At 35.7% G+C, this 24300-nt stretch overlaps 1 protein-coding gene across 3 annotated transcripts in view; it reads left to right on the top strand.

Annotated features, from left to right (window-relative positions):
* LOC145693302 (alpha-tocopherol transfer protein-like) overlaps positions 1-24300 on the top strand; it is a 373161-nt gene that overhangs the window by 317059 nt on the left and 31802 nt on the right. For all 3 annotated transcript variants that reach the window (XM_081769164.1, XM_081769163.1, XM_081769161.1), the window contains one exon: positions 11879-12038. In XM_081769164.1, the coding sequence (XP_081625290.1) occupies positions 11879-12038 (160 nt within the window). The remainder of the gene's footprint in view (positions 1-11878; positions 12039-24300) is intronic.

The raw sequence follows: 24300 nt of genomic DNA, 5'->3' as shown, positions 1-24300 counted from the left end.
ATTTGCGCATAAATATATATGTTCACAATATTTGCAAGATACTTTCCTATCTTTATAATTTTGCATGTAACATTGCCACTAGTGCTCTCAAACGGGTCGGGTTGACCCGACCCGAACCGTAACCCGACCCGACCCGAGTCGGGTCGGGTCAGCTCGGGTCGGGTTACGGGTCGGGTCGGGTCAGGTCAACTCGGGTCGGGTTATCGGGTCGGGTCAGTAGGGTCAGCTCGGGTCGGGTTGTCGGGTCAGGCTAATCGGGTCGTGTTGTCGGGTCGGGTCAGATCGGGTCGGGTTGTCGGGTCGGGTTTTTCGGGTCGGGTTGTCGGGTCGGGTTATTCGGGTCGGGTTGTCGGGTCGGGTTATTCGGGTCGGGTTGTCGGGTCGGGTTATTCGAGTCGGGTTGTCGGGTCGGGTCAATCGGGTCAGCTCGGGTCGGGTTATCGGGTCGGGTCACTCGGGTCGGGTTATCGGGTCGGGTTGTCGGGTCGGGTCAGTCGGGTCAGTTCACTTTGGTCAACTGAGTTTAGGTTGAGTTTAAACTCGGCTGGAGTCGAAAGCTGCTGTTTTTCACTAGCTGCCTAATTAAAAATAGCAATTTTCAATTGATTTTATAGAAACCATAAATCTATTTTGAACACTTGCAGTTAGTGTTTTTATGATAAATGCTTATTTTTGTACTTGTGTGTACTTTAATTTTTAAATGTGGAAGATTGATTTTACCAATCGACTGTATTATTAATATCTACGCCAATATGGAGTCTGGATTTAGAACAAAACTAGAAGTTGTTTAAGCAACGCCAAAAGAGAGATTGGATATGGACGATCAAGCCCAAGCAGGGCCGCGGTGGCTCAGTGGTAGAGAATTCATCTCTGGTGCATGGTGTCCAGTAGCGTAGCTAGAGTTTTTTCAGGGGGGGGCAATGAAGGGCCCAAGAGGATTTTGAGGGGGACATCTCCAATATATATATATATATATATATATATATATATATATATATATATATATATATATATGTGTGTGTGTGTGTGTGTGTGTGTGTGTGTGTATTCAAGGTGAATGTTTCCATCTTTATTGTTCATGATTTTACTCTTTGGAAAACAGTGAAAATATAAGAATTTAGTACCTCAAACAACTAGGATTCATTAATGAAATTGATTTCTAATATAAGTAAATTGTTATTTAATCATGGCGTTTAAAATATGTGTAGCTGGTTGACTTAAGTGGAAGCAAATACACTTTTACAGGTAAAGAAAATAACTTATAGGTTCATGCCTCTACTGGAAGAGGACCTTTCTATTCGTGTTGGCAGCAGCAAACATATCCACAACTTGTTAAAGATCTAACGATTTAGCAATTTTCTTCTCAATATAAAGTAACACTAAGTTTTTCAACCTATCATGAGTCATTGACTTGCGTATACAAGTCTTTAATCTTTTCAAAGAAGAGAATGACCTTTCACATGTACCACTAGAAACTGATATAATCACAGAGATGATACCTAGCTTGTAGGTTTCTAGGAATGCGTTTTTGTAAACACAAAGATGATCAACGAAATTCGTTAAGGAATCAGCTTTCGTTTTCTTCTCGTCTTCATACAACTTAATTGTTAGAGCAACCCACATTATGCTTTATTTCTTGTTTAATTATGCTTTTTTTAAATTATGCTTTATTGTTAATTTCAATGATTATTTTACATTAATCGTGTATAATGTATATTTATTATACATCAAATATTCTAAATATCTTGATCTATTTATTGATATTTTTTTGCAACTAGTTTCTCTCATATTTAATGAACTTTCTACTTAATTCATTTTAAAGAGATGTGCTTTGCTCGAATAAATTTTTTCTATCATTTGTGTGCGCCTTACAGGTACATAGGGTATATATGCAGAAAGGGAAAGTAAAAGATGCCACCGAAGTACAGAAAGTGCTTAAGTACAAAAAGTAAACATAACAATACAGTGATGACGCCAGAGGGGGGCAAGGGGGGCGAGCGCCCCCTAGTAGCTACTTCTGCCCCCCTGACTGCCGCCTAGACTGCCCCCCCAGACTCGTACAATCTTTAAACATTCTTCATGTAGTATTATATATCAGTATCATAACCAATCTCATTGACAAATTGTAGTCTACTTTCCATGAATTTACTATGTGGCAGATTAATCCTCAAGCTTTCTTCTTTGAGCGTTTGGGTATGCACGCATATTTCTGTTTTCTAATTTAGCCCCTTTTGAGGTAAATTTTAGTTATACTTCTTTCTTATGATTTTTAATAATTGTGCCTAGCGAACAATAGTAGATTTGGTCGACTTGTTTTCTTCTCATTGGATCAACTTCGATTGGAAACAAAAGAAATGTAAAACCAGTTACGTAACTTGTTTGTATTTGTCCAGGTTTGAAGTTTTCAGTTTCATATTTTGTTTTATTTAAAACTTCTTTTTTCTGAAACATTATTCTCGGCTTCCAATATTCAGAGGCTGTGCTTATAACAGCTTAGTTTGCAACTACTAGGGCTTAATTTTTTGAAGGAGATAAAAAGAGTTGTGTTTTCCCTTCCTGCAAATGATAATAATAAAATTATGGAATGAAATTGATTCCCAATAAAATGTATTGTCAGAGTGCTGATCTTTAGTTAGTAATTGGTTTATACTAGTGCTCCTTTACTTATTTTGTTTCAAAGTACTGACGTGACGTCTACCATATTGACTAGGAACTGCTGAAAAATTCGTAGCCCAACCCAGAAGGAGTGCACGTGGATTGGTGAAGTTTTACTTCTTCTTCTCTTCCCCCGAGAGTCAATATACTACCTTGTACAGTGCTCCAGCTTTTGCAGAAAAGTTAAAAAAAATCTAGATTTCCTCGCATCATTGTTCGTAGCACTACCCCTATCAGATCTAAAATGGCATCTTTCAAGTGTTATTTAAGTTTGGGAAATAAGTACACGTAATAGTTAGACGGAGCTAAATCTGCGGAATAAGAATGATGATCTAGACATTGAAATCCTAGATTATGCAATGTCAGTTATGTTCGCAGGGGCTTGATGGACAGGTGTATTCTCCTGAAGGAACAGAATTCCTTTCTTTTCATTTTCCGCAGCGTTGAACTTTGAATTTTTCTTTCAGTTTTGTAAGTAATGTAGAGATTCTGGATTAAATATCTGACCATTGAAGAGGTAGTCTGCCACTCCATACTTATACCAGAAGAATGTTCCAAACAGTTTCTCAACCTACTTCTGTGTCTTGAACTTCTTGGGGCGATGGAGAAATGAGTGCTACTACTCCATTGACTGTTGTTCCGATTCAGGATCATAGTGGTACAACCATATTTCATCTATGGTTACTATTCGTCAGCGAAATTGATCAGCATTGCGGTCAAATTGGAAGAATACTTCTCTTAATGCCGTTACCCTTTTATTCTCCTGACATATATTTTGGGAATCCATTATGCCAAGAACTTGCGCATACCCAAGCCATTCTGAATTATGCTACCGACGAGTTCCAAAGAAATGCCCAGAATCCCTGACACAAGTTTTGCTGAGAAGGTAAAAACTGAGAAAGTGGGGTGCAGACCTCAGACTATAATAAATATAAATAGCTTAAATTATTTTTGTCACACAAAAACTGGGGTGGCCTAGGCCCTCCGGCCCCGGGCTATATCCACCACTGGCTGAAATGCTGCAATTTTCAAGAATAATGTCACAAATTGCATCCATGATTCCAGGAAGAGTCATTGCTTTTAATCATCCTGGATGTAAAGCATAATTTGTTGAGAAATTGCTACGTTTATACTAAGCCAATTACTTCTTCAACACTATATATAACGGAGGAGAGTCCCGCGGTGTTTCACTGATTTCCTAATTAATTTACTTCAGTGACTTTCCTTGGTGGAACAAAAATGTTATAACAGTAAGGATCTGGATGTTCGTGAAATTATCTGTTTGGGCACACACAATCACTTCAGAGGCCTGAGAAACGATAAGAATTTCATTATTAATATGAAAATTTATATTTGTACATACAGAGATATATTTTTCTAAAGTACGGTTTCATTTTTCTACCTAGTACCTACACTCCTTCTGGATTGGACTACGACATTTTCAGCAGCTCCTCGTAAATTCTCTCTCTGGCTCTCTCTCTCTCTCTACATATATATATATATATATATATATATATATATATATATATATATATATATATATATATATAGAGAGAGAGAGAGAGAGAGAGAGAGAGAGAGCGAGAGATACGTAGCATATAGACGAATGTGTTACTTGTAGCATACGCGAAAGTAATTCAATTTATGTTTAGGCGTCAAAAGTTTCATTGAAAAATATTTCATGTGCAGACGTTACTTATTTGTTAGTTACAAATTTTATTTGAAATAAGTTTAATTTATAATCATATAGATCTAACATAAAAACAGCAACGAAATACACAATGTAATGTAAAATAAGTCAAACGTAATAAATATGTCATTTTTGGTATGGCAAATAGCCGCCCCCCGAAAATGTATCTACCCCTCCTTTGCCCTCCTAAGAACTTAAAGCTGGCGTCGTCACTGTAACAATATAGTATGGAGTTCTTGCATACTATTTATTGTTGGCGGAAAAATTTCTTCTTTTCTTTTCTCCACATCAAAGGATTGCACCGGAAAGTTTACAGAAATGAAAATAAGCTCTTCATTGTTGCATTGGTATGTTCTCAATGATTTTGCATTGTAAATATCGGCTTTAAAAAATATTAACACAGTATGTTAAACTTTCAGTTAAAGAGAATTTTCCAAGAATTGTGCTATATATTTTAAATTATGCTTTATGCTTTATTTTCTAAAATTATGCTTTTAAAACTAGTTTCCCAATGTGAGTGCATTTTGGCGTTCACCCAGTGTCGTGACCATAGTGCTCTCAAACGGGTCGGGTTGACCCGACCCGACCCGTGACCCGACCCTACCCGACTCGGATCGGGTCAGTTCGGGTCGGGTTGTCGGGTCGGGTCAGCCGGGTCAGTTCGGGTCGGGTTGTCGGGTCGGGTCAGTCGGGTCAGCTCGGGTCGGGTTGTCGGGTCGGGTCAATCGGGTCAACTCGGGTCGGGTTGTCGGGTCGGGTTATTCGGGTCGGGTTGTCGGGTCGGGTCAATCGGGTCAGCTCGGGTCGGGTTGTCGGGTCGGTCAACCGGGTCGGGTTGTCGGGTCGGGTCAACCGGGTCAGCTCGGGTCGGGTTATCGGGTCAGGTCAATCAGATCGGATCACGGTTCGGGTCAGTCGGGTCGGGTCGGGTCATCGGGTCGGGTCAGTCAATTCGGGTCACGGGTCGGGTCGGGTCGGTCTTCAACCCGACCCGACCCGACCCGTTGAGAGCACTAATTGCCACGCACGACTTTTCTTCCTGCCCATTTCTCGAAATTTCATGCGTTAATTCACATGTAAAAGAAGTCCGAGTACCTCTTCAGAAATTTGAGTCAGAGAGGGGAGACAGAACGACGTCTATTACTAACGTTGGTTCAGGTTTTATTAATAGTAGTTCATCTCTATTTCTACATAATTCTACATTACTTTACAAAATGGATCCTTTTCATCACTTGTAAATTAGTACTTTGCTACTTTTGCCTATTGTTTAGCTTTGAGGGGCCAGATTTTTTGCACCTACTTTTTTGCGATATTCTATTCCGATGCACTGTTTTATGGCTTCATACGTTAAATTACGTTACCAACATTAAATTCAGACAGCATATCCGAGCGAGCGTAAGCGAGTGAAGGCGAGTTAGAGCACCGCAGGACACGTTATTTATCTTCGTTACCAACAATTCACTTTCTCTTCTCACATAAATCACTTCCACTCCCCTTTACGGTTTGTACAAATTCCCTATTGCCCTAAAGAAATTGTGTTCGATACTTTCTTGACTACTTGAACACCACTATCAACTCATTTCTTCCATAAATCATCCTACTTTTTGCTAATTTTGGTCCCCCAATACTAAAAAATTACCCTACGTTTTAGTGTAAATGTAAATTGAACTTAAAAAATCATATTACTTACATAAAGTACAGTCAAATAATTTTAAATTTTTTAACCTCCAAATTCTTTAAAACCTAGAAGTAAATCATAATATATTGAAATAAAGTAATTAGTCATATGGTTCTTATAATTTGGAAGATAAAGTAAAGAAATGGAAATAAATTCCTTCCTGGGAATTTATAGGCCAGGGAAAAAACCGGGAATATTCCCATTTTTAAAATTCCTTCCCACCGAAATATTCCCACTGCCCATCACTAGTTATCGCCCGGTTCAAGAACTCGCCTTAGCGACCTCCCGACCATCCAAACCAAAACGCTTCCTGACTACGCCTGATATTGGAATCACGCAGTAATTCTCCTATTCCATTTTTCTTCAAGTGGTAAAGCTTGATTTCAAAATTGCAGTATATATTTAATTTTTTATTAAAGATAAAACACCTAACTAACTATTATTTGATTGCCAAATAATCTGAGAGTAGCATGCTTGACATATTCCTATAGTTTTATCATTATAACTTCAAATCACAATTTTTATGGAATTATATACGATGTGCATATGTGTAGAATGAATCACAAGTCTGTTACTTTAGAATGGAATATTTAATTATGACAAAAAGAAAAAAAAGAGTCAAGCTGCTGTCTCGAGCATTATACTCGGACAATTCGCAAATCTTTTAAATCGATGTAAGTATAATGAAAGCATGAAGATGCAACTAAAATTTAACTTTGCGTGCTCTTTTGGCCGCAAAGGTTTTTACAATGTCCTCAAAAGATATCTTAGAAGGTAATTTATGATCTATGGGTGTGATTAAAGGGTGGTGAGTCGTTGTTGTCCTTACGTTTCTGAGAAAATTTATTTATTATCTTTAGTTTGCTAAAATTCCTTTCCTTGCCTTATAATAAAAATAAATATTTGCCAAGTTTTGCGCCCCCTCAATCCGGAAGAAGCCCCGTTTGTTCCCTCTTAGTTACGCCACTAGTTTCTATTACAGTATGTTTATGATACATTAAATTTGTCTATTACATATAGAAGGGGTATATTCTCTATATTACAAATATATAATACATTAATGTACTTAGATATATTATAATGACAGTAAGAGAAATTATTTTATAATCTGTAGTTATATCTCTCATGTTTCCGACGGAAATACGAGGAGAAAAAGAAAAGAAAAGAAATAAAGAAAAAAAACTCGGTTCAGAAATAAAATCAATGGATCTGTGCAGAATAAATGCAACAAGGGGGGCCGTTTTCTTTTCAAGACCACATTGAGAGGTCTACAGAATATTTCTCAAGAAGGCTGCATATGATACTTTTAAATAGATCTAATTTTTGTACTTATTTTACATTTATTGGTTACAAAGTTGTATTAATAATTTACATGAAAATATATAGCACTATAAGCCACTAAAAAGATAAAATAAGAAAATTTATTATTCATTTACGTTTTACTCACCTAATGACTTCTCTGATATTGCTTTTGTTGAGACACTATCGGGATATCAGGTTCTGGCGTGTGCGTTTTGAGCTCCAATTGACCTTCAAGGTATATTTTTTGATCTGAACTCTATGAGTATTCCTGATTTATCGTATATTTCGTATCCTTATATAATTTAGTATTTTTCACGACAGGTCATTAAGAGGGTCCTTTAAGGTTTTGAAGCCCATATGCAACCTTAAAGGCAGAAGTTCTTGAACCCCTGCTCTACTAATTTCAACTTCAAGCCAATATATATATTGGCTTAAAAACAATACGCTTATCGTCATCGTGGTGACCTTGAAGCATTTCAATCAAGTTGAGATTAATTCCGTTTTCTATTCTTGACCAACTCCAAATCCAAACAGCATATTAAACTGAGAAATCTCGAAATAATACATCAATGCCAAACACTATGCTAAACTGGGAAATCTAAAACCTAATACTCAATCCAAGCAGTATGGTTCACTGTCAAATCGCAAAAGGAAACATCAACTTTAAGCAGTATATTTCACTGAAAAATCTGAAAAGAAAGCATCAAACTCAAGGAATATGTTCTAATGAGAAATCTCGAAAGAAAACAAACTTTAATCAATATGCTTGCTCCACCGGGAAATCTCCAAACAAAATATCAATTCTAAACAGTATGTTCCAATGGAAAGTTTCGAAAAAACAACAATTGAAAGCAGTAAGTTCTACTGCGAAATCTCTAATGGTAATATAAACAGCAGTATGTTCTCCTGGAATATCTTAAAAGAAACATAAACTTCAAGCATAGTATTTTGTTTTAGTTTGAAATCTTACAAGAAATTGTCAACTGCAAACAGCAAATTTCACTGAGGAACCTCTAAGGAGAACATCAACTACAAACAGTATATTTCATTCATAAATCTCAAAAGTAAATATATATATTCCAAGTAGTATGTTCATTAGAAAACCTAAAAAAACGTAACTCCAAGTACTATGTTCCACCGGGAAACCTTAAAAGAAAACGTCAAGTCCAAACAGTATATTCCACTGAGAACTCCCACAAGAAAGCATCAAGGCAATGAAGTATATTCTATCATAGTTCTTAATCTCACTGCCAAATCTCGAAAGAAAGGCTCAATTATACAAGGAGTATGTTCCATTGACAAATCTCAAAAGAATGCATTAAATCCATGAAGTATATTCTACTGTAAAATCTCAAAAGAAATCATCAGCTTCTAGGAGCGTGTTCGATGACAAATCTCAGAGGAAATTATGTACATTCTTTAGTAAAAATACAGTAACTTTTTGGAAGATTGATCATGATTTCTTAGCTGGTTCGGATTTATTATGCTACACTTATTCATGTTTTAAACAAATCAACTAGGATCAGTTTCAAATCTGAAAGAATAAGCTCGTAATGATCAACGGAAATCATAAGATTTTTTAAACGAATTTCATCATAAAAGCATAATTATTAATATAGATCGTGATACATCTCTTATTTTAAACTAATTCTAGTGTTAAGCAGTAGACATTCTCTGAAATGTCAAAGTAAGTTTCTATAAAAGTAGATTTTTTAAAATTACAAATTCAGACCCACAGTTTTCTGGTAGGAGGGAGGACGGACAAAAATGTTTTGACACAATTAAGAAAAGAAATTACATTATACACAAGGAGTACATAACGTGCTGGAGGAAAATGAATGTCTGTAGCTTGAAAACTGTTAACAAAATTTTGTGTGTGTCTATATAGTAAGGTACAGAGCTGTTTTTCTTTCTTGCTTACTTGGTTCGGTTGTGTATACTATTCACATGCAGACACTGCTGTAGTCTCTTTCTGAAATAGAGAATTTATCTTGAATGGTGCTGGTCAGGATATTGAGAATCACACTAATGTTTTCGTCTTTCATGTCACCCTGATTATATCCTATGTATACACCTCGCTCTTTACATGTCCCTGCAGCTAGTGATCACCAGATGTATTAGTTTGGTGATCTTGTAGGCCGAACTGTAGGTCCTCTTCCATCTATCTATCTATTCCATAAAATTCGTTAAGAAACTATCGAACCTCAAGGACAGATTGTTGTACTGTCAGATCTTGTAGCATTTTGACCTCATTGATGATGCCTGACACCTTAAGTCATGGCACAAGAAATGTTTGTATCATGTTCAAATACTTGTCACCACTTACCATGTTTTCCTCGTAGAAGAAAGTACTACTGATGTGATTCATTGTGTACCAAGGATTGCCCTCGGGATTACCTAGGTTTCTAACCCACCAAATTCAGCAGTTGTGTCTATTCACCTTCCCAGAAACATAAAACATATTCTCATTTGAGATCATCACCAATTTGCAAACGAGCAAGTATTGATTTATAAAATTGCATTTTCATATTGCAGTCTTCAGTTATCGGATGAATACAAATTTTAGCTTCAGCTTCTTACATATGATCTTGTGTAAAGTAGACGCGTCAATTTTCAAAACTGAGTAAAATTAATTATACTTCGTATAATACACTTATTACAGTATATTACAAGAAATAAAATAGTATCTATACCCTCCATTCCAAAAGAAACCGAACTTTTGAAAACAAATAGTACCACTAGTGCCATCTGTTGTAATATTTTACCGGTAGATGGCGTAGTCCCTCATTGACAACTGGTATAAATGTCATGACATTTGGATGCACGGCAACAAAGTTATTGCGTTTCAACTGTAAGTGTGTTGTGTACATCGGTCGGAAAATGAGTTTCAAACAACGAGCTGCAATTAAGTTTTGTGTTAAACTGGGTAAAACGTTTAGTGAAACGCACCAAATGCTACAAAATGCATATGGTGATGAGTGTCTATCCCGTACGCAAGTTTACGAGTGGTTCAGGCGATTCAAATCGGGTAGAGAGACGCTGGATGATGACGAAAGATCAGGCCGTCCCAGAACCGGATTATCGGAAGAAAACATCGAAAAAGTGCGTGAATTCATCAAACATAACAAAAAATCGTAGGTGAAAGTTATTGAAATGGAATTAGGCATTCCTCAAACAACTGCATACCGCATTTTGACCGAAGTTTTGGGCCTTAAGAAGGTTAATTCGCGGTTTGTACCACACAAACTCACCGAAGACCAAAAAGTTGATCGAATTGCGCATTGCAAAGACATCGTTAAAAGTGCTCGGCAGGATCGAAACTTCTTGAAATCGATTGTAACTGGTGACGAGACGTGGTGTTTTGAATATGAGCCCGAAACAAAGCGGCAAAGTGCTGAATGGAGAGCGCCGGATGAAGGAACACCCAAAAAAAGTCGCTTGGTGAAGTCAAAAGTTAAGGTGATGCTGATTTGTTTTTACGATTCAAAAGGAATTATCCACAAAGAATTTGTTCAGCCCGGCCAGACAGTCACTGGAGAGTTTTACTTGGGCATCATGAAGCGTTTGCTGGCAAGAATTCGTCGTATTCGGCCCGAATATCGCGAAATCGGCAGTTGGACTCTTTTGGACGATAATGCACCATCACATCGTTCGCGACTTGTAACTGAATTTTTGGTCAAAAATCACATTATTCGGTTGCATCATCCGCCCTATTCACCAGATCTCGCTCCGTGCGATTTCTATCTGTTCCCGAAACTGCATTTGGCGATGAAAGGAAAGTGGCACGCATCGATTGATGCCATTGAGAAGGCGACGACCGCCGTCCTAAAGACCATTCCAATAAAGGACATGGAGAAGTCGTTTGACAACTTGTTGGAGCGTGCAAATATGTGTATCGATGCAGAAGGGGAATACATTGATTAATAAAAATGATTTGTTCCAAAATGTACATTGCTTTTTTGTTTTTTTTAAAACGTTCGGTTTCTTTTGGAATGGAGGGTGTATGAATAAATGCTTATATTTTTAGATAAAAAGATCCAATATATTTCAATAGAAATCTTCTTGTATGCCTTATATTTGGAGAACTACATATAGTGCAGCCGAACCTAAACTATCAGTTAACTCAGTATGATGTGATTATTCCGTAGAAAACGCGAAAACTCGATTTAGGAGCCGTTCAAAAATTTTGTGGGTCCTGATCCAATTGGATCAAAAGATCTAATATATTTCAATAAAAATTTTCTTTTAGGCCTTATATTTGGAGAACTACATATATTGTAGCCAAACCCAAACTATCAGTTAACTCAGTATGATGTGCTAATTCAGTTGAAATACGAAAACTCGATTTAGGGACAGTTAAAAGAAAATTGTGGCTCCTGATCCAAAAACTAAATATTGGCCAAGATCGCATTCTTTTGATCTATTTTAGGTTTTCCTAAAATTCTTGTTTAAATATAAATGTATAATTTAAAATGTTAGAAATATTAAATTATTTTTTTATTCCATATAGTTTATATGGCAACCTTTGTTCAATGTTTTCCTGCTTATACTAGATGATAGCATGCTTCTTGCATTCCTGAGACAACGGAAATACAGACTCGAGAAGGTGAAGCAGAAATTGGACCTTAATTTTACTCTGAGAAATTTAATTCCTGAATGGTATGACAATATTAAGTATCTTCAGCCTGAAATTAGCCAGGAAATCAAAGACTAGTAAGTATTTTATAATAACAATAATAATAATAATAATAATAATAATAATAATAATAATATCTATCAAATTTTAATCTGGAACATGTTCTTAAAGTTTGTGAAACTAATATAGAGAATGTTCGAGTTACTTAAGCCATATACTATACTGTATTTAGTCATACAGTAACGGAAAGACAGATAGATAATAACAATCAACGTAAGTATTTTGGAAGCCTGGTACGTTAGTTGTCGGAAATTGAGAACATTCCACGTCTTTAATTCTCAGATACCTTTCAATTCTGAAGCAGAAATAGCACTTCAGAAACTAGTATAATATTTTCTACTCTTAAAAAAACTTCGATGCATTGTTTTTATCTTCCTAAAATTTTATTTATTTATTTATTTATTTATTTATTGATGATTTTTTAAAGTGGCGAAGTTGAGGCTCTGTAGCCTTTCCCGAGCACTTAACCACATGCAAACATTTTTTTTTCAAAACGCCAATACCCAGAAAATGTAAACAATTACGATAGAAAAGTATTCCAACCTTATAAAAGAGAATATGCCACTTAAGTTTTTTTTAAAAAAGTTAAATACTACATAACAAAAAATGTAAAATAACATACAAAAGAGGAAGCAAAAAAGACGTCTATGTAGGAATATAATGTAAAATAAAATAACATGTAGAAACAAATTAAATATTGTATATAGCCGTACTAGAAATATAAATATATAGAAGCTATACAAATTAACATCGGTTACTAATTGGGTGTTGTTCATACGCGGATAATTAATAATCTGGCAAGACGAAGATGCCTCACGTGCTACTTGTATCGTTATTTTGTTTAAGAGAAGAGAATTTACAGGATTTCTTTCAACTGTTGAAACATTGTGGTAAACTGTTCCAGAGGCGTGTAGTACTTACTTTGAAAGATTTGAAGTATGAATTGTGACTGGGTATGGAGAGCAAGAAATGATCTTGTGATTTTGTGCTAATATTATGAAAGTCCGATAAATATAAAAATCTACGTGCTAGGTACGATGGTTCTGACGTAGTAAGTATTTTGTACAACAAGGTAAGATTGTGTAAATTTCTTCTTTCTACTTAAGTCAGCCATGACAGCTTTTTATAAAATAGTGTGAGATGTTCACTGTAATTTAATTTGAAAATAAATCTAAAATAACATTTTGCACTCTTTGCAAGCGCTTTGATTGATTTTAGGCAAGATCAGAATAGACTGAGTCGCAATAGTCAGGGTGTGGGAACACAAATAGCTTGACAAATTTTGAACTATAGAGATATCGGTAAAAAATTTCTTAGCCGATTTAAGGTATTCAAGGCACCAAATGGTCTCTTACAAAGTCCATTTATTTGATCTGACCAGGAGAGATTTTAATTTAGTATGACTACCAAATTTTTGACAGTTGTAGAGAATGGAATAACAGTATTGGACAATTTTATATTTGGGAGCTGATAGATTTTAATAGAAGAGAGAGTTCTTGGGAGCCAATTAGGATGAACTTTTGCACCAATTAGGATGCGTCAATTCTTTTGCATTTAATTTTAATCCGTGAGCCGTAGACCAGTCGTGATTTTAGTTAATTCGCTTTTTATTTTCTCAATCGCATTATTAATATGCTGGTAGGGAAAAGAAGCATGCAACTGAAAATAGTCGGCGTAAATATGCTGTTTACAATATGTAGGGAATTTATGGAGATCATTAACGTAGAAGTCAAAGGGAGGGGGTAAAATCACTTTACTCAATTTAGATGCAAATAAAAATATCGTTCAATGAAAATCTCTCTAAGTGGATGAATACTTAACGTCTAAAAATAAGAGCACCATATTCTTCATTGTGATAGAGTACTTTACCTTTACCATACTGCTCAGTTTTAGGATCTTTTTTTTTTTTTTTTCAATTCAAGCACTGTATTGTGTCCTTGTTTAGAAGCTAGTGGGGGGTTAATCTTCCTTATTATATCGTACCACTTGTACACAATTTCATCTTTAATATTGTGCCATTTCTAACACTTAGAAAGTATGGGCCAGTGTTGCCCCAAAAATTGGGCCAATGTTGCCCCACGCAATTAAATCTTTAATAATTTGTGCGTAATTGAACGAACATTTAAGGCCTTAGCTTATTAATATTCGCTAATGAACATGTTTTTATATTCTACTTACTTGTGCAATGAAGATGCGTCACTTTTAGTGCTCTCAAACGGGTCGGGTCGAGTCAGTCGGGTCAGCTCGGGTCGGGTCAGTCGGGTCAGTTCACTTTAATCAACTGAGTTTAGGATGAGCTTAAACTCGGCTGGAGTCGAAAGCTCCTGTTTTTCACTACCTGCCTATTTAAAAATAGCAATTTTCAATTGATTTTATAGAAACCATAAATCTATTTTGAACACTTGCAGCCAGTGTTTTTATGGTAAATGTTTATTTTTGTACTTGTGTGTACTTCAATTTTTAAATGTGGAAGATTGATTTTACCAATCGACTGTAATATTAATATCTACGCCAATATAGAGTCTGGATTTAGAACAAAACTATAAGTTGTTTAAGCAAGGCCTAAAGAAAGATAGGATATGGACGACCAAGCCCAAGCGTGGTCGTGGTGGCTCAGTGGTAGAGAATTCATCTCTGGTGCATGGTGTCCATGGTTCGATCCCAGCTTGTGCTAAGTGGGCTTTGTGGTGGAGAAACGCAGTGTAGTGGGTTTTCTCGGGGTTCTCCTGTTTCCTCCCACTTTCGCCATTCCACCATTTCATTCATTTCTCATGGTCACCATATCCCTTAGCCTCGGTGCAGAATCGAGGGACATTAAACTGAATATTTCATTTTATTTCACCAAGCCCAAGAACATCGATACAAGAATAAGATAAAGATTGGATATGCAAGACGAATTGCGTAGTAATCTTGCTCTTGGCCTTATTTTGGTGATCACCAAGTAGCGATGAGCATATTTTCTTGCTTTCTGTATAGTATGAAAGACCATAATCAAAATCACACTTGGTCTTCATTTGTACCGATGAGGCTAGCATTCTTGGCTCTTGTATAGCATGAAAGACCACCAAAACTACGAAATGCAGGACCAAGACTTGACTGCAAGACAAAGAATAAGACACAGTATTGATGATCAAGACCCAGGGAGCGAATTGTTTGAATTTCATTTGTTGGGCTGAAAGTGATGAAATAAAATTAGTACTTTATAATTAATTATCATACTGTATTTTTAAATTTTAAATTACAAAATTCATATTATGTATCTTCTTACTTGCAACTATATATACTGTAATCTTCAACCCGACCCGACCCGTTGAGATCACTATCTCTGAATGACAGGTGATAAAGTCTTAAGGGAGATGATAATTCGGAGTGCGGGGATACTTTGCATCTGTAAGGATTTAAAAAATGAAATCAATCTCATTTCAATAGCATATGAAAGCTTCAATGGTTGTGTTACAACCTCCACCGATTCTCTCTCGATACCCCACTGGTATCAATGATTAGTGAAAATAAATTTGAAATTGCAATACATAAAAAATATCTAGTTAAGATAGTGTTTCAAAGCTTCCGGCTTACGGAGTGCAAAAGGCCGCTATGAGCTAAGACAAAATCCTACTAAGACAGCATCGTGTGCCGAGAGGAATTAACCCTATCTTACACTGAGAACATTTATTTACAGTATCAGACTTAGAGAAAACTCCGTACAAAAAATTTATATACGACATTTTTATAATAAAAACTATAAAGAGTTAAAAACTCCCCTGTACATTATTGACTCCATCTTTAGAATATTGTAATATTTCAAACGAAAAGTGAAATTTTTAGCATTACGTTCGACGTATCTGTTCTTTGGGATAAAGAGACGAATGATTAATAAAAGTGATTTATTATGAAATCATTGATGGAATGTGGGAGAAAACAAAAAATCCACAGATACGATATTATCCACCACGGTTCACATGACCTGGTGTCGAGCGAGTGACCCTTAGCACTAGAGGTAAGCTCTCAAGTACTAAGTCACCATGGATCACAATGTCGTACAACGGCTTGTTGCAATAGAACGTCGTATTCTCATGAGATAAAGTGTTCTCCTTTTAAAAGTTTTGATTCCGCATCGTTTATAGTTCAAAATATTTATTTTACTGTAAGGACGTTCCTGGACCAATGGTCACAAATATGTTCTGTTTACAGTTCTCTCGAACAGGAAACAAAAGGGAATAGACGGTTGTAGAAAAGAAATTTTTATGAAAAGACCATGGAATTTACTGTAGATAAAATCAAAATGACTAAGGCTAAAAGAGACGTTTTCCCAAGATTTTCAATCTGGGGTGTGTATTTTTTTTGGGGGGGGGTTGTGTTTGGATATTGATCCATAGATAACAACATGGCATAAATGAAATTATATATATGATAAATTAAAACAGGAAAAGATACCCATAACAAACATTTTAGAGGATAACTTCAGTGATGAAAAACGTGCAAGCTTTCGCATGATATGATCCTTCGAAAGGGTTGAAAAATAGCTAAAAAAGGATGTTTTAAAAAAGAAACAGGAACGGCTAAATCACAAAATTCCGGAAAATATTACAAAACTGCCATAACTTACATGTGTACATGCATAGGATAACAATGAAATTTAAATTCATCAGTACTTGGATACTTTACGATTTCTACGTGAGTTTACTACACCACCCATGGTTTGCGCGTGAGATTTTATTTTAAGCATTGGTTCTTTTCGAGTTCCAATTTCAAGAATCACACTTACAATCATGTAGCGAGATTACGTCAGGAATTCATGGCTATCAAATGTTTCTTCCTAGTTTCTTCAACCACTTCTTATATGACTTTGGTATGAAGTTGTTGAATTGTTGAAAATCCTCGTCATCCTGTTCCCTTTACGTCAGGCATCTCCGGGGCCTCGATCCAGTGGCGGCGATAAGGGCCCTGCGGACCCCGCATGCGGGGGGCCCCAGACTTGAGGGGGCCCCTACAAAGTACGCTCAGCAAGACTCATTTTACATGTCATTAATAATTTTAATGCATTTTGAAAGCGTTTCTACACAGCTTATTACTAATTCTAACAGTTTCATTGCCATTTTGAGCATCGAACATGAAAAAAAAAAAAAAAAAAAAAAACGTTAAAATTATAGACAAATTCTTGCTCCTAAAGAGTTGAAGGTTAGGTAAATAGTTCTTACAAATTTTGTGTTCCATTCCATTTCAAGTGAAATATAGTGATAATGACGCTTACAATACCTCTCCTTAGTTTTATAATGTGTGTTACGTGTTCCGGTTTGACAATACAGGAAGAGTTTCCCATCCGTTTTATTCTAGGCAATGAGAGCACTGTATTTTACGCGAGTACACAAAAATATTCTACGTTAATTTTCCTCTGTGTGGAAATTAGTTACAGTATAATTCCGGATAACCGAAGCCCGAATTATCTGAAATCGCAAATCCAATAAGCATGTACTGTACTGAACTATACGGGAATAATTTAGAAGACGGGGACGCGCTAGGCTGTGCCTAATCCATATGCTATAAAGATAAACTATTACAGTACTAACTACATATAGATGTACTGTAGTCCTGAAAATGTTCATTTTAAGTTACAAAAACTTAAACCTGAAACCACTGGCGTAACAGACCTTAAGTCCTGAGCCGGCCTCAACGCCATATCTTAACGACTGGATGACCTTCAACCAGGGTGGAAAAAAATATTTAAAAAAATATTTTTGTTTATTTTTTTGATTGGAATCGATTTTTTTAATTTAAATCAAATCTTTCTCCTCGTATAATACAAGTCAGGAACTGAAGAAAAAACATTATGAATTAGTATTAAATGTTAGTTATGCCATTTAAGTGAAAGTATTGGGGTTGTTTTTTTGAATTAATCCCCAATTGTTAACCTATTTCAATCCCAAACAACATTTCTTCAGCATTAAGGAAAAAGTACAGCAACATTTATCAACATGACACATTTTTTTTTCACGAAAGTTACTGATATTTCGCAGGGGCATATTTTTAAAAAGTGAAACTAGCTAGCGGCACGAAATACATATAAAGTACACTCATGTTCAAAATGATTGTCGCATATCTATATCTGTCTTCTTGTAAGAATATAATTTGATAATGATTTAGCAGGGTACCTTTAATACTGATACTATGTGTATAATCGGGAAATATATATTTGTGGTAAATTTCATAGGAAAAGAATTATAAATACGAAAATTATAGTGAGTAAAGTAAAATTTTGCAAAATGGACATGAAAATTTTATTTTCGTTATGTTGTTCTTATTTACTGCTCGTTTGGCATGAAATTTGCCACATACATGTCTTTGCCGATTATACACGTACTAACATTGAAGGAAATACCGGGTGAATTGTTTATAAAATTATATTCCTACAACAATATATTTATAGACATGCGACAATAATTTTGGACATGAGTGTACATATATTTCACCTAAAATTAAGTAACTAACTCTATGGTCTATGGAACCCGGAGCTTCAATGACACGTTTACAAAAGCTCTCCATTGATTTCTGTCCTTAGCCAATTGGATCCAGTTTCTACTTTGTATTCTTATTTCTGCGAGATGCATCTTAATATTGTCCTCCCATCTGCGCCTAGATCTTCCTAATGATCTTTTTCTGATTGGTTTTCCAGTTAAGATTTTGAAAGCGTTCCTACCTTCTTCCATTCTGGCCACATGACCTGCCCACCTGAATCTCCTAGACTTGATGACCTTAACAGTGTTCGGTAAACCGTATAAATTATGTGGTTCATCGTTATGAAGTTTCCACCATTCCCCATTCCCGTTCCTCTTGGGTCCGAATATTCTTCTCAGGATCTTGTTCTCAAATACTTTCAGTCTATGTTCTTCCCTCAGAGTAAGCGACCATGCTTCGCAACCATACAGAACAACAGGCATGATTATCGTTTTGTATATTTTAAGTTTCAAATTTCTCGACAGAATTCGCGAGGACAAGAGATCTTGAACCGAATAGTAACACGAATTCCTTGCTTTTAGTCGACATTTAAGTTCTTCGTGAATATGGCTTAGGTCTGTTAATATTGATCCTAGATATTTGAAAGTATCCACTTTATCAAAAGTATTATTAGATATTTTAACGCATCCAAAATCTGCCGTATTATGATCCCGAGGAACTTCTATGTATTTAGTCCATAAATTTCGCTTAGTTTTATTTATTTTTTTTTTTTAGGAGAGGGGATCGGACCCCTCTAAATGCGCTCCTATTATCTGGAAACAAAGAAATAGACGTGGACAGAAGAGAATTTTCGCTTTAAATGTCCATGGTGATTTCCCCGTTGGAATAGTTAACGATTTAAAAACCGTATGTTACGAAGAGAAGAAAGCAGGATTCACCCGTTATCCGTTCAAAACGGGATTTCTCTAATCATCCTTTGCATGATACTCGTGTTCATACTGCGCTGACATACATTTGAGTCTCATTGTATTATGATTATTATCTTCCATAATCGAAATAACAGAACAGAAACAGAATTTTACTTATTTTCCCTTTAAATTAATTTATTTCGGATTTTGATTTAAATCAACGATTTTTATTTTAAAAAATCAAATGATTTAAATCTTGATTAAAATCGTGATTTAAATCAGACTGATTTAAATCAATCCAACATATAAAGAAAGTTTTGAAGTTATTTGATCTTCAAAACATTTCAGATAAATAAAAAATACTGTAGTACAGGCCCGATAACATATGTCCATGACTTAACAAACAAACAAAAAAGCAACCTACTTTAGATCGGTTAACCGTGGTTATACTCTATTATTATTATTATTATTATTATTATTATTATTATTATTATTATTATTATTATTATTATTATTATTAGTATTATTATTATTATTATTATTATTATTATTATTATTATTATTATTATTATTATTATTATTATTATTATTATTATTATTATTATTCATAGTAGCTGTAATCATAGTGGTAATACTGTTAATATTGTAAAATGGTACATTAGTAAGCATACAGAAATCGTAAATAAAGTTCGAGTAACACAGCAATTGGTTCAGTTTTTGCGGGGGGGGGGGAGAAGCCGGTATTGCCACCACTGTCTCAATCGAGACTTTCATCAGTGTTTATAGATTAGGAGAAGGCCGAGCCCGCTCGGAACACAAAATTCGGTTCTCGTGAAAAATGACTTCTCCATAGAAACTGCTAAAAGCTAAGAGTAGCATCAATTTCACTATGGGGGATAACAACGGAAACATCGTTTTTTTTTTTCTGATAATCAGAAAAGAGTTGATACAGAAATTGCATACATGAAAGATCTTCTGGCAATCGTCATAGAATCGTGTACTCAAAATGAATGTCTTCCAGAGGTATGTCCAATTCTAGGGAAAGCTTCTTACTCTGGATTTTCCTCTTTTTCTATAAAAGTATTCTTAAATGACACCAGAGCCCGAAAGTAGTCATTAAACTTATCTTCAACATTTTACACTATCTTCTCTCTATGTTTATATTATTAAAATAAATTAAGTAATTGTTTTACAGTCAATAAGTTTTTGTGACTTTTTATGCGGAACTTGAACTGTTCATAAATAACACTGGTATACAAATTTTGATCAAGGTTGTGCTTATGTTGGTCTTTCGTCGGTTTCTTAATGATTTGCACTCGCTGAACACGAGTATGGCAGTTATTTTCCCGTAATGTCAAAATTTGTGATAATATAAGCATATCAGGTTTTATTAAAACAGTAACATATTATACAATTGTGTCTTATAGGAACATGGAATTACAAACATAACACATTTTGGACATCAACTTTCTGGGTAACAAAAATCTACATAACAATACATAAATACTAAAATATATGAATATTACATTTCTATAAAAATTATATACAAAAGTTCTGAGATTGAAGGAAAGTGTTCATCAAGTACTGGAATTCCGTAGTCAAAAGCGAAAGTTAGTGGTTCTTTTTCTTTTGTGGGAAACGTTTACTTCGTCATGGACTAACCCCCAAATATAATCACCCATCATTGCACAGTCCCACCTTTCTTGGTATCTGCTTTCCATTACCTCGATGCCCTTATGGAAACGTTCCCCTGCTCTTCGCTAACATCTCCTTAATTCTCCCTAAAGAAATCCAAGTACGAATGTAGCATATGTAATTTTAAAGACATTCTACATCCCAATGCTCGATATTGATCAATGAGTGTCTTAACTTGGTGTTCAAACGCTTCACTTCGGTTCTGCACAAGAAATCCCGTCACCAATTTATGAAAGCCCCCCCCCCCAAGCGTTTCTTTCCAACTCCGTCATTTTTTGTTTAAGTGGACCACTATTAACCATGACATGAATCCGAGGTCCTGTGAAAATGCCAGCTAGAACTTTTGCCTCTGATAAAGCTGTTTGATACATTGTACGGCAGGTGAATTGCGACCCAGAGCTTTCACAAATTGTTTTGCCAATCCCAGGTTAATATGTAATGTTGGCATGAGAATCTTCTCCCTGGGCACTAATGCTTCATTTATCACATTATGTGTTCCTGGAATAAGCTCCGTTCTTTCAGGCCACGTGGTTTGATCATAATGCTGGTTAGTTGTCCGACTGTCCCACAGACATAGAAAGCAGGAATATTTAGTATAACCACTTTGCAACCCAAGAAGAAAACCAATAATTTTGAAATCCCCACACACGTCCCATTGATGTTCCTTATATTTTGTTTTCTCCAAAATCAGCTTCACACTTGAATAACTCTATTTGATCAATTTACAATTCTGCTATGTATCTTTAGAATCTATATTCTCTGTTTCGTACTCCGAACAATTATCTTTAATAACAAATGCGATACCACCTAGCGAGTATCGAAGTAAAAGGACGCAAATTACTCTGCATAAATCAGTATAGGAGAAAAATAAAACATGCTTATATCATTGAAAATATTGACACTACATAAAAATAAGTGCCAGATTCGTGTTCAGGGGGTCAAAATACATAAAAATTCATTAAGAAATAATAATCAAAATTTTGTATACCAGTGTAATAGTTACACTACATATAAAGAAGAGAATGTCGTAGAAAATTATGGGTTATCCAATCCTAAATTCCTCTCGGAATGAAAGTTCTCGAATTAATCGCTGTTATTTTCCTTAAGACATAGAAACACTTTTGCAACAAACTTATTTCAAGCAGAAACAATTTAGCCATTTTAATGAATTTATGTCGCTAGTGTTGGTTTCGAGAAAGTATCTTACCCTTCTCTGAGTTTCATGGTGGCTTAAAGTAGATTAGGTCTCTTTACCTATGAGATTCACTACACAGCAAAAACTCAGGTGATGAAACAACACAAAATGACTAACACTTTAGCGTGTTACTTGTGTGTCAATTCAACATTTTTTTATTATTATTAAATGTTAGCTTGAAAGCTAGCTACCTCTAAGAGGGGTACGCCCTCTTTCAGGGATGGGAAGTTATAGGAAAAAGTGGTTGCATCGATTATTTGTGGATGGTCTAAGGGAGGCTAGAGTACTGGGTTATATAGTTTTTTATTATATACATTTATTTATTTGTTAAATCAAAATTACATGGACATTATAAACTTTGCGATCATAATCATTATGTCATCGGTAGTGTAAGGAATTTGGGAACATAGACATATTACAAATACAATACAAATATTATACTACGGTACAAAGATTATAATGCATAATATAAGCAGCGTATAAGAAGATATTTACGGACAAATTTGAAAACATACATGATGATGGAAAGGACAAAACAATGAGTGAAGCAAAGTGAAAATAAAATAAAAGGCGTTAAGATTCTATTTATTCAACAAGGAAAATATGTTATGAGCATGATATATGGGATGAGGTGCAGACACGTCACAACACTAGGAAGATGTTAAGTAAGCGAATGCAGTTAACTTCTGCCTAGGGGCGACTATAGGCGGATGGAGACATGGGGAAGCCCTGTTAGTAACAGAGGAAATCACTGTGCGATATATAAGATGGAAATATATGAGGTAGATGAGCATGATTGCAAAAGTCCTCTATAAGCGCACGAGCTGGATGATTAGGAGGTAATGTGTAATAACATAGCGTGAAGAGTAGATGGAGAGGGCTATAAGTATAGCGTGCACGGTAGGAATGGAGTGTAAGAAAATGAATGGTATCAAAGAGAAGGGGCTGGTGATGAGTGAAGCGGTCGGTAATGAACTTGCAGCGTAAGGCTTCTAGGTGATACTTGAGAATAAGAAAAGAAATACGAGAATAGAGGTCTTGTGTAGGACTAGGTAATGAGATGCAAAAGGCAATTGTAAATGCATGACGTTCGAGAATGGCAAGTTTTTCGTAATATGAGGTTGGTGCAGAGATCCAGGCGGGAAAAACATATGTCAGTATTGGCCCAAGAAAGACTTTGTAAGTGTTAAGAACAAGATTCGAAGAGAGACCCCATGTGGTACCTGTTAAACGTTTCAGAAGATTAAGTCTGTTATATGCTTTTACCTTGACTGAATTGAGATGTGGTGTCCAGGTGAAGTGGTCAACACCAAGTCATCGCCTTCAGAGCTTATCAAAAATACCTCGTTACTAGCTGTGAGTGTTTGTTTCGTTTTTTACTGTTTGGTATGAGTAAAGCTTTGCGAAATACATTTCGCATTTATGGTAAGTGACTAATAACATTCTATGTTTTCTGTAATCGGCCACAATAATATTGCTGTAAACCTGTGAATCATCTGTCAACAGTTACATAGATAGCAGTTCTTCCATCTATTTTCTTTATTTGTTATTCTTGTGTCTTAGCACGTATGAACAGAAGATGGCGGCAAGTCTTTACTTTGACTCAAACAGTGACATAAATCGGTTCTTATAGGTTCAGTCACTTCCTGGAACTGTTTCTGCGTGAGTCGCTTGTTGGAATTGCTCGTGTCTTTGGTGTGACGTCGTTGGTTCATGGTGGTAGTTCATATTTTTCCCACTAGGTGTCTCCGTACAGTATATGGTAGTTTGTTAGTGTGATGTCACATGTTCTGTATGCTTCTATGTGTGTGGTGTTGTTAGTGGCATGCGGGGAGCGCGTAATTGAATTTTCGTTTCATGGCGACGATCGAGTTAGCAAATGCGATTGAAACACTGTTTCATGAATTTAATACAAAGAATTTGAACTTGTCGTTTTTAAATAAATTTGTGACAGAAATCGGTTCTTATAGGTTCAGTCACTTCCTGGAACTGTTTCTGCGTGAGTCGCTTGTTGGAATTGCTCGTGTC

This window comes from Thermobia domestica, chromosome 8 (assembly GCF_964235325.1).
Source record: "Thermobia domestica chromosome 8, izTheDome1.hap1.1, whole genome shotgun sequence".
NCBI classification, from domain to species: domain Eukaryota; kingdom Metazoa; phylum Arthropoda; class Insecta; order Zygentoma; family Lepismatidae; genus Thermobia; species Thermobia domestica.
Note: the sequence above shows the minus strand (reverse complement) of the source record. Positions and strands in the feature narration are given on the sequence as shown.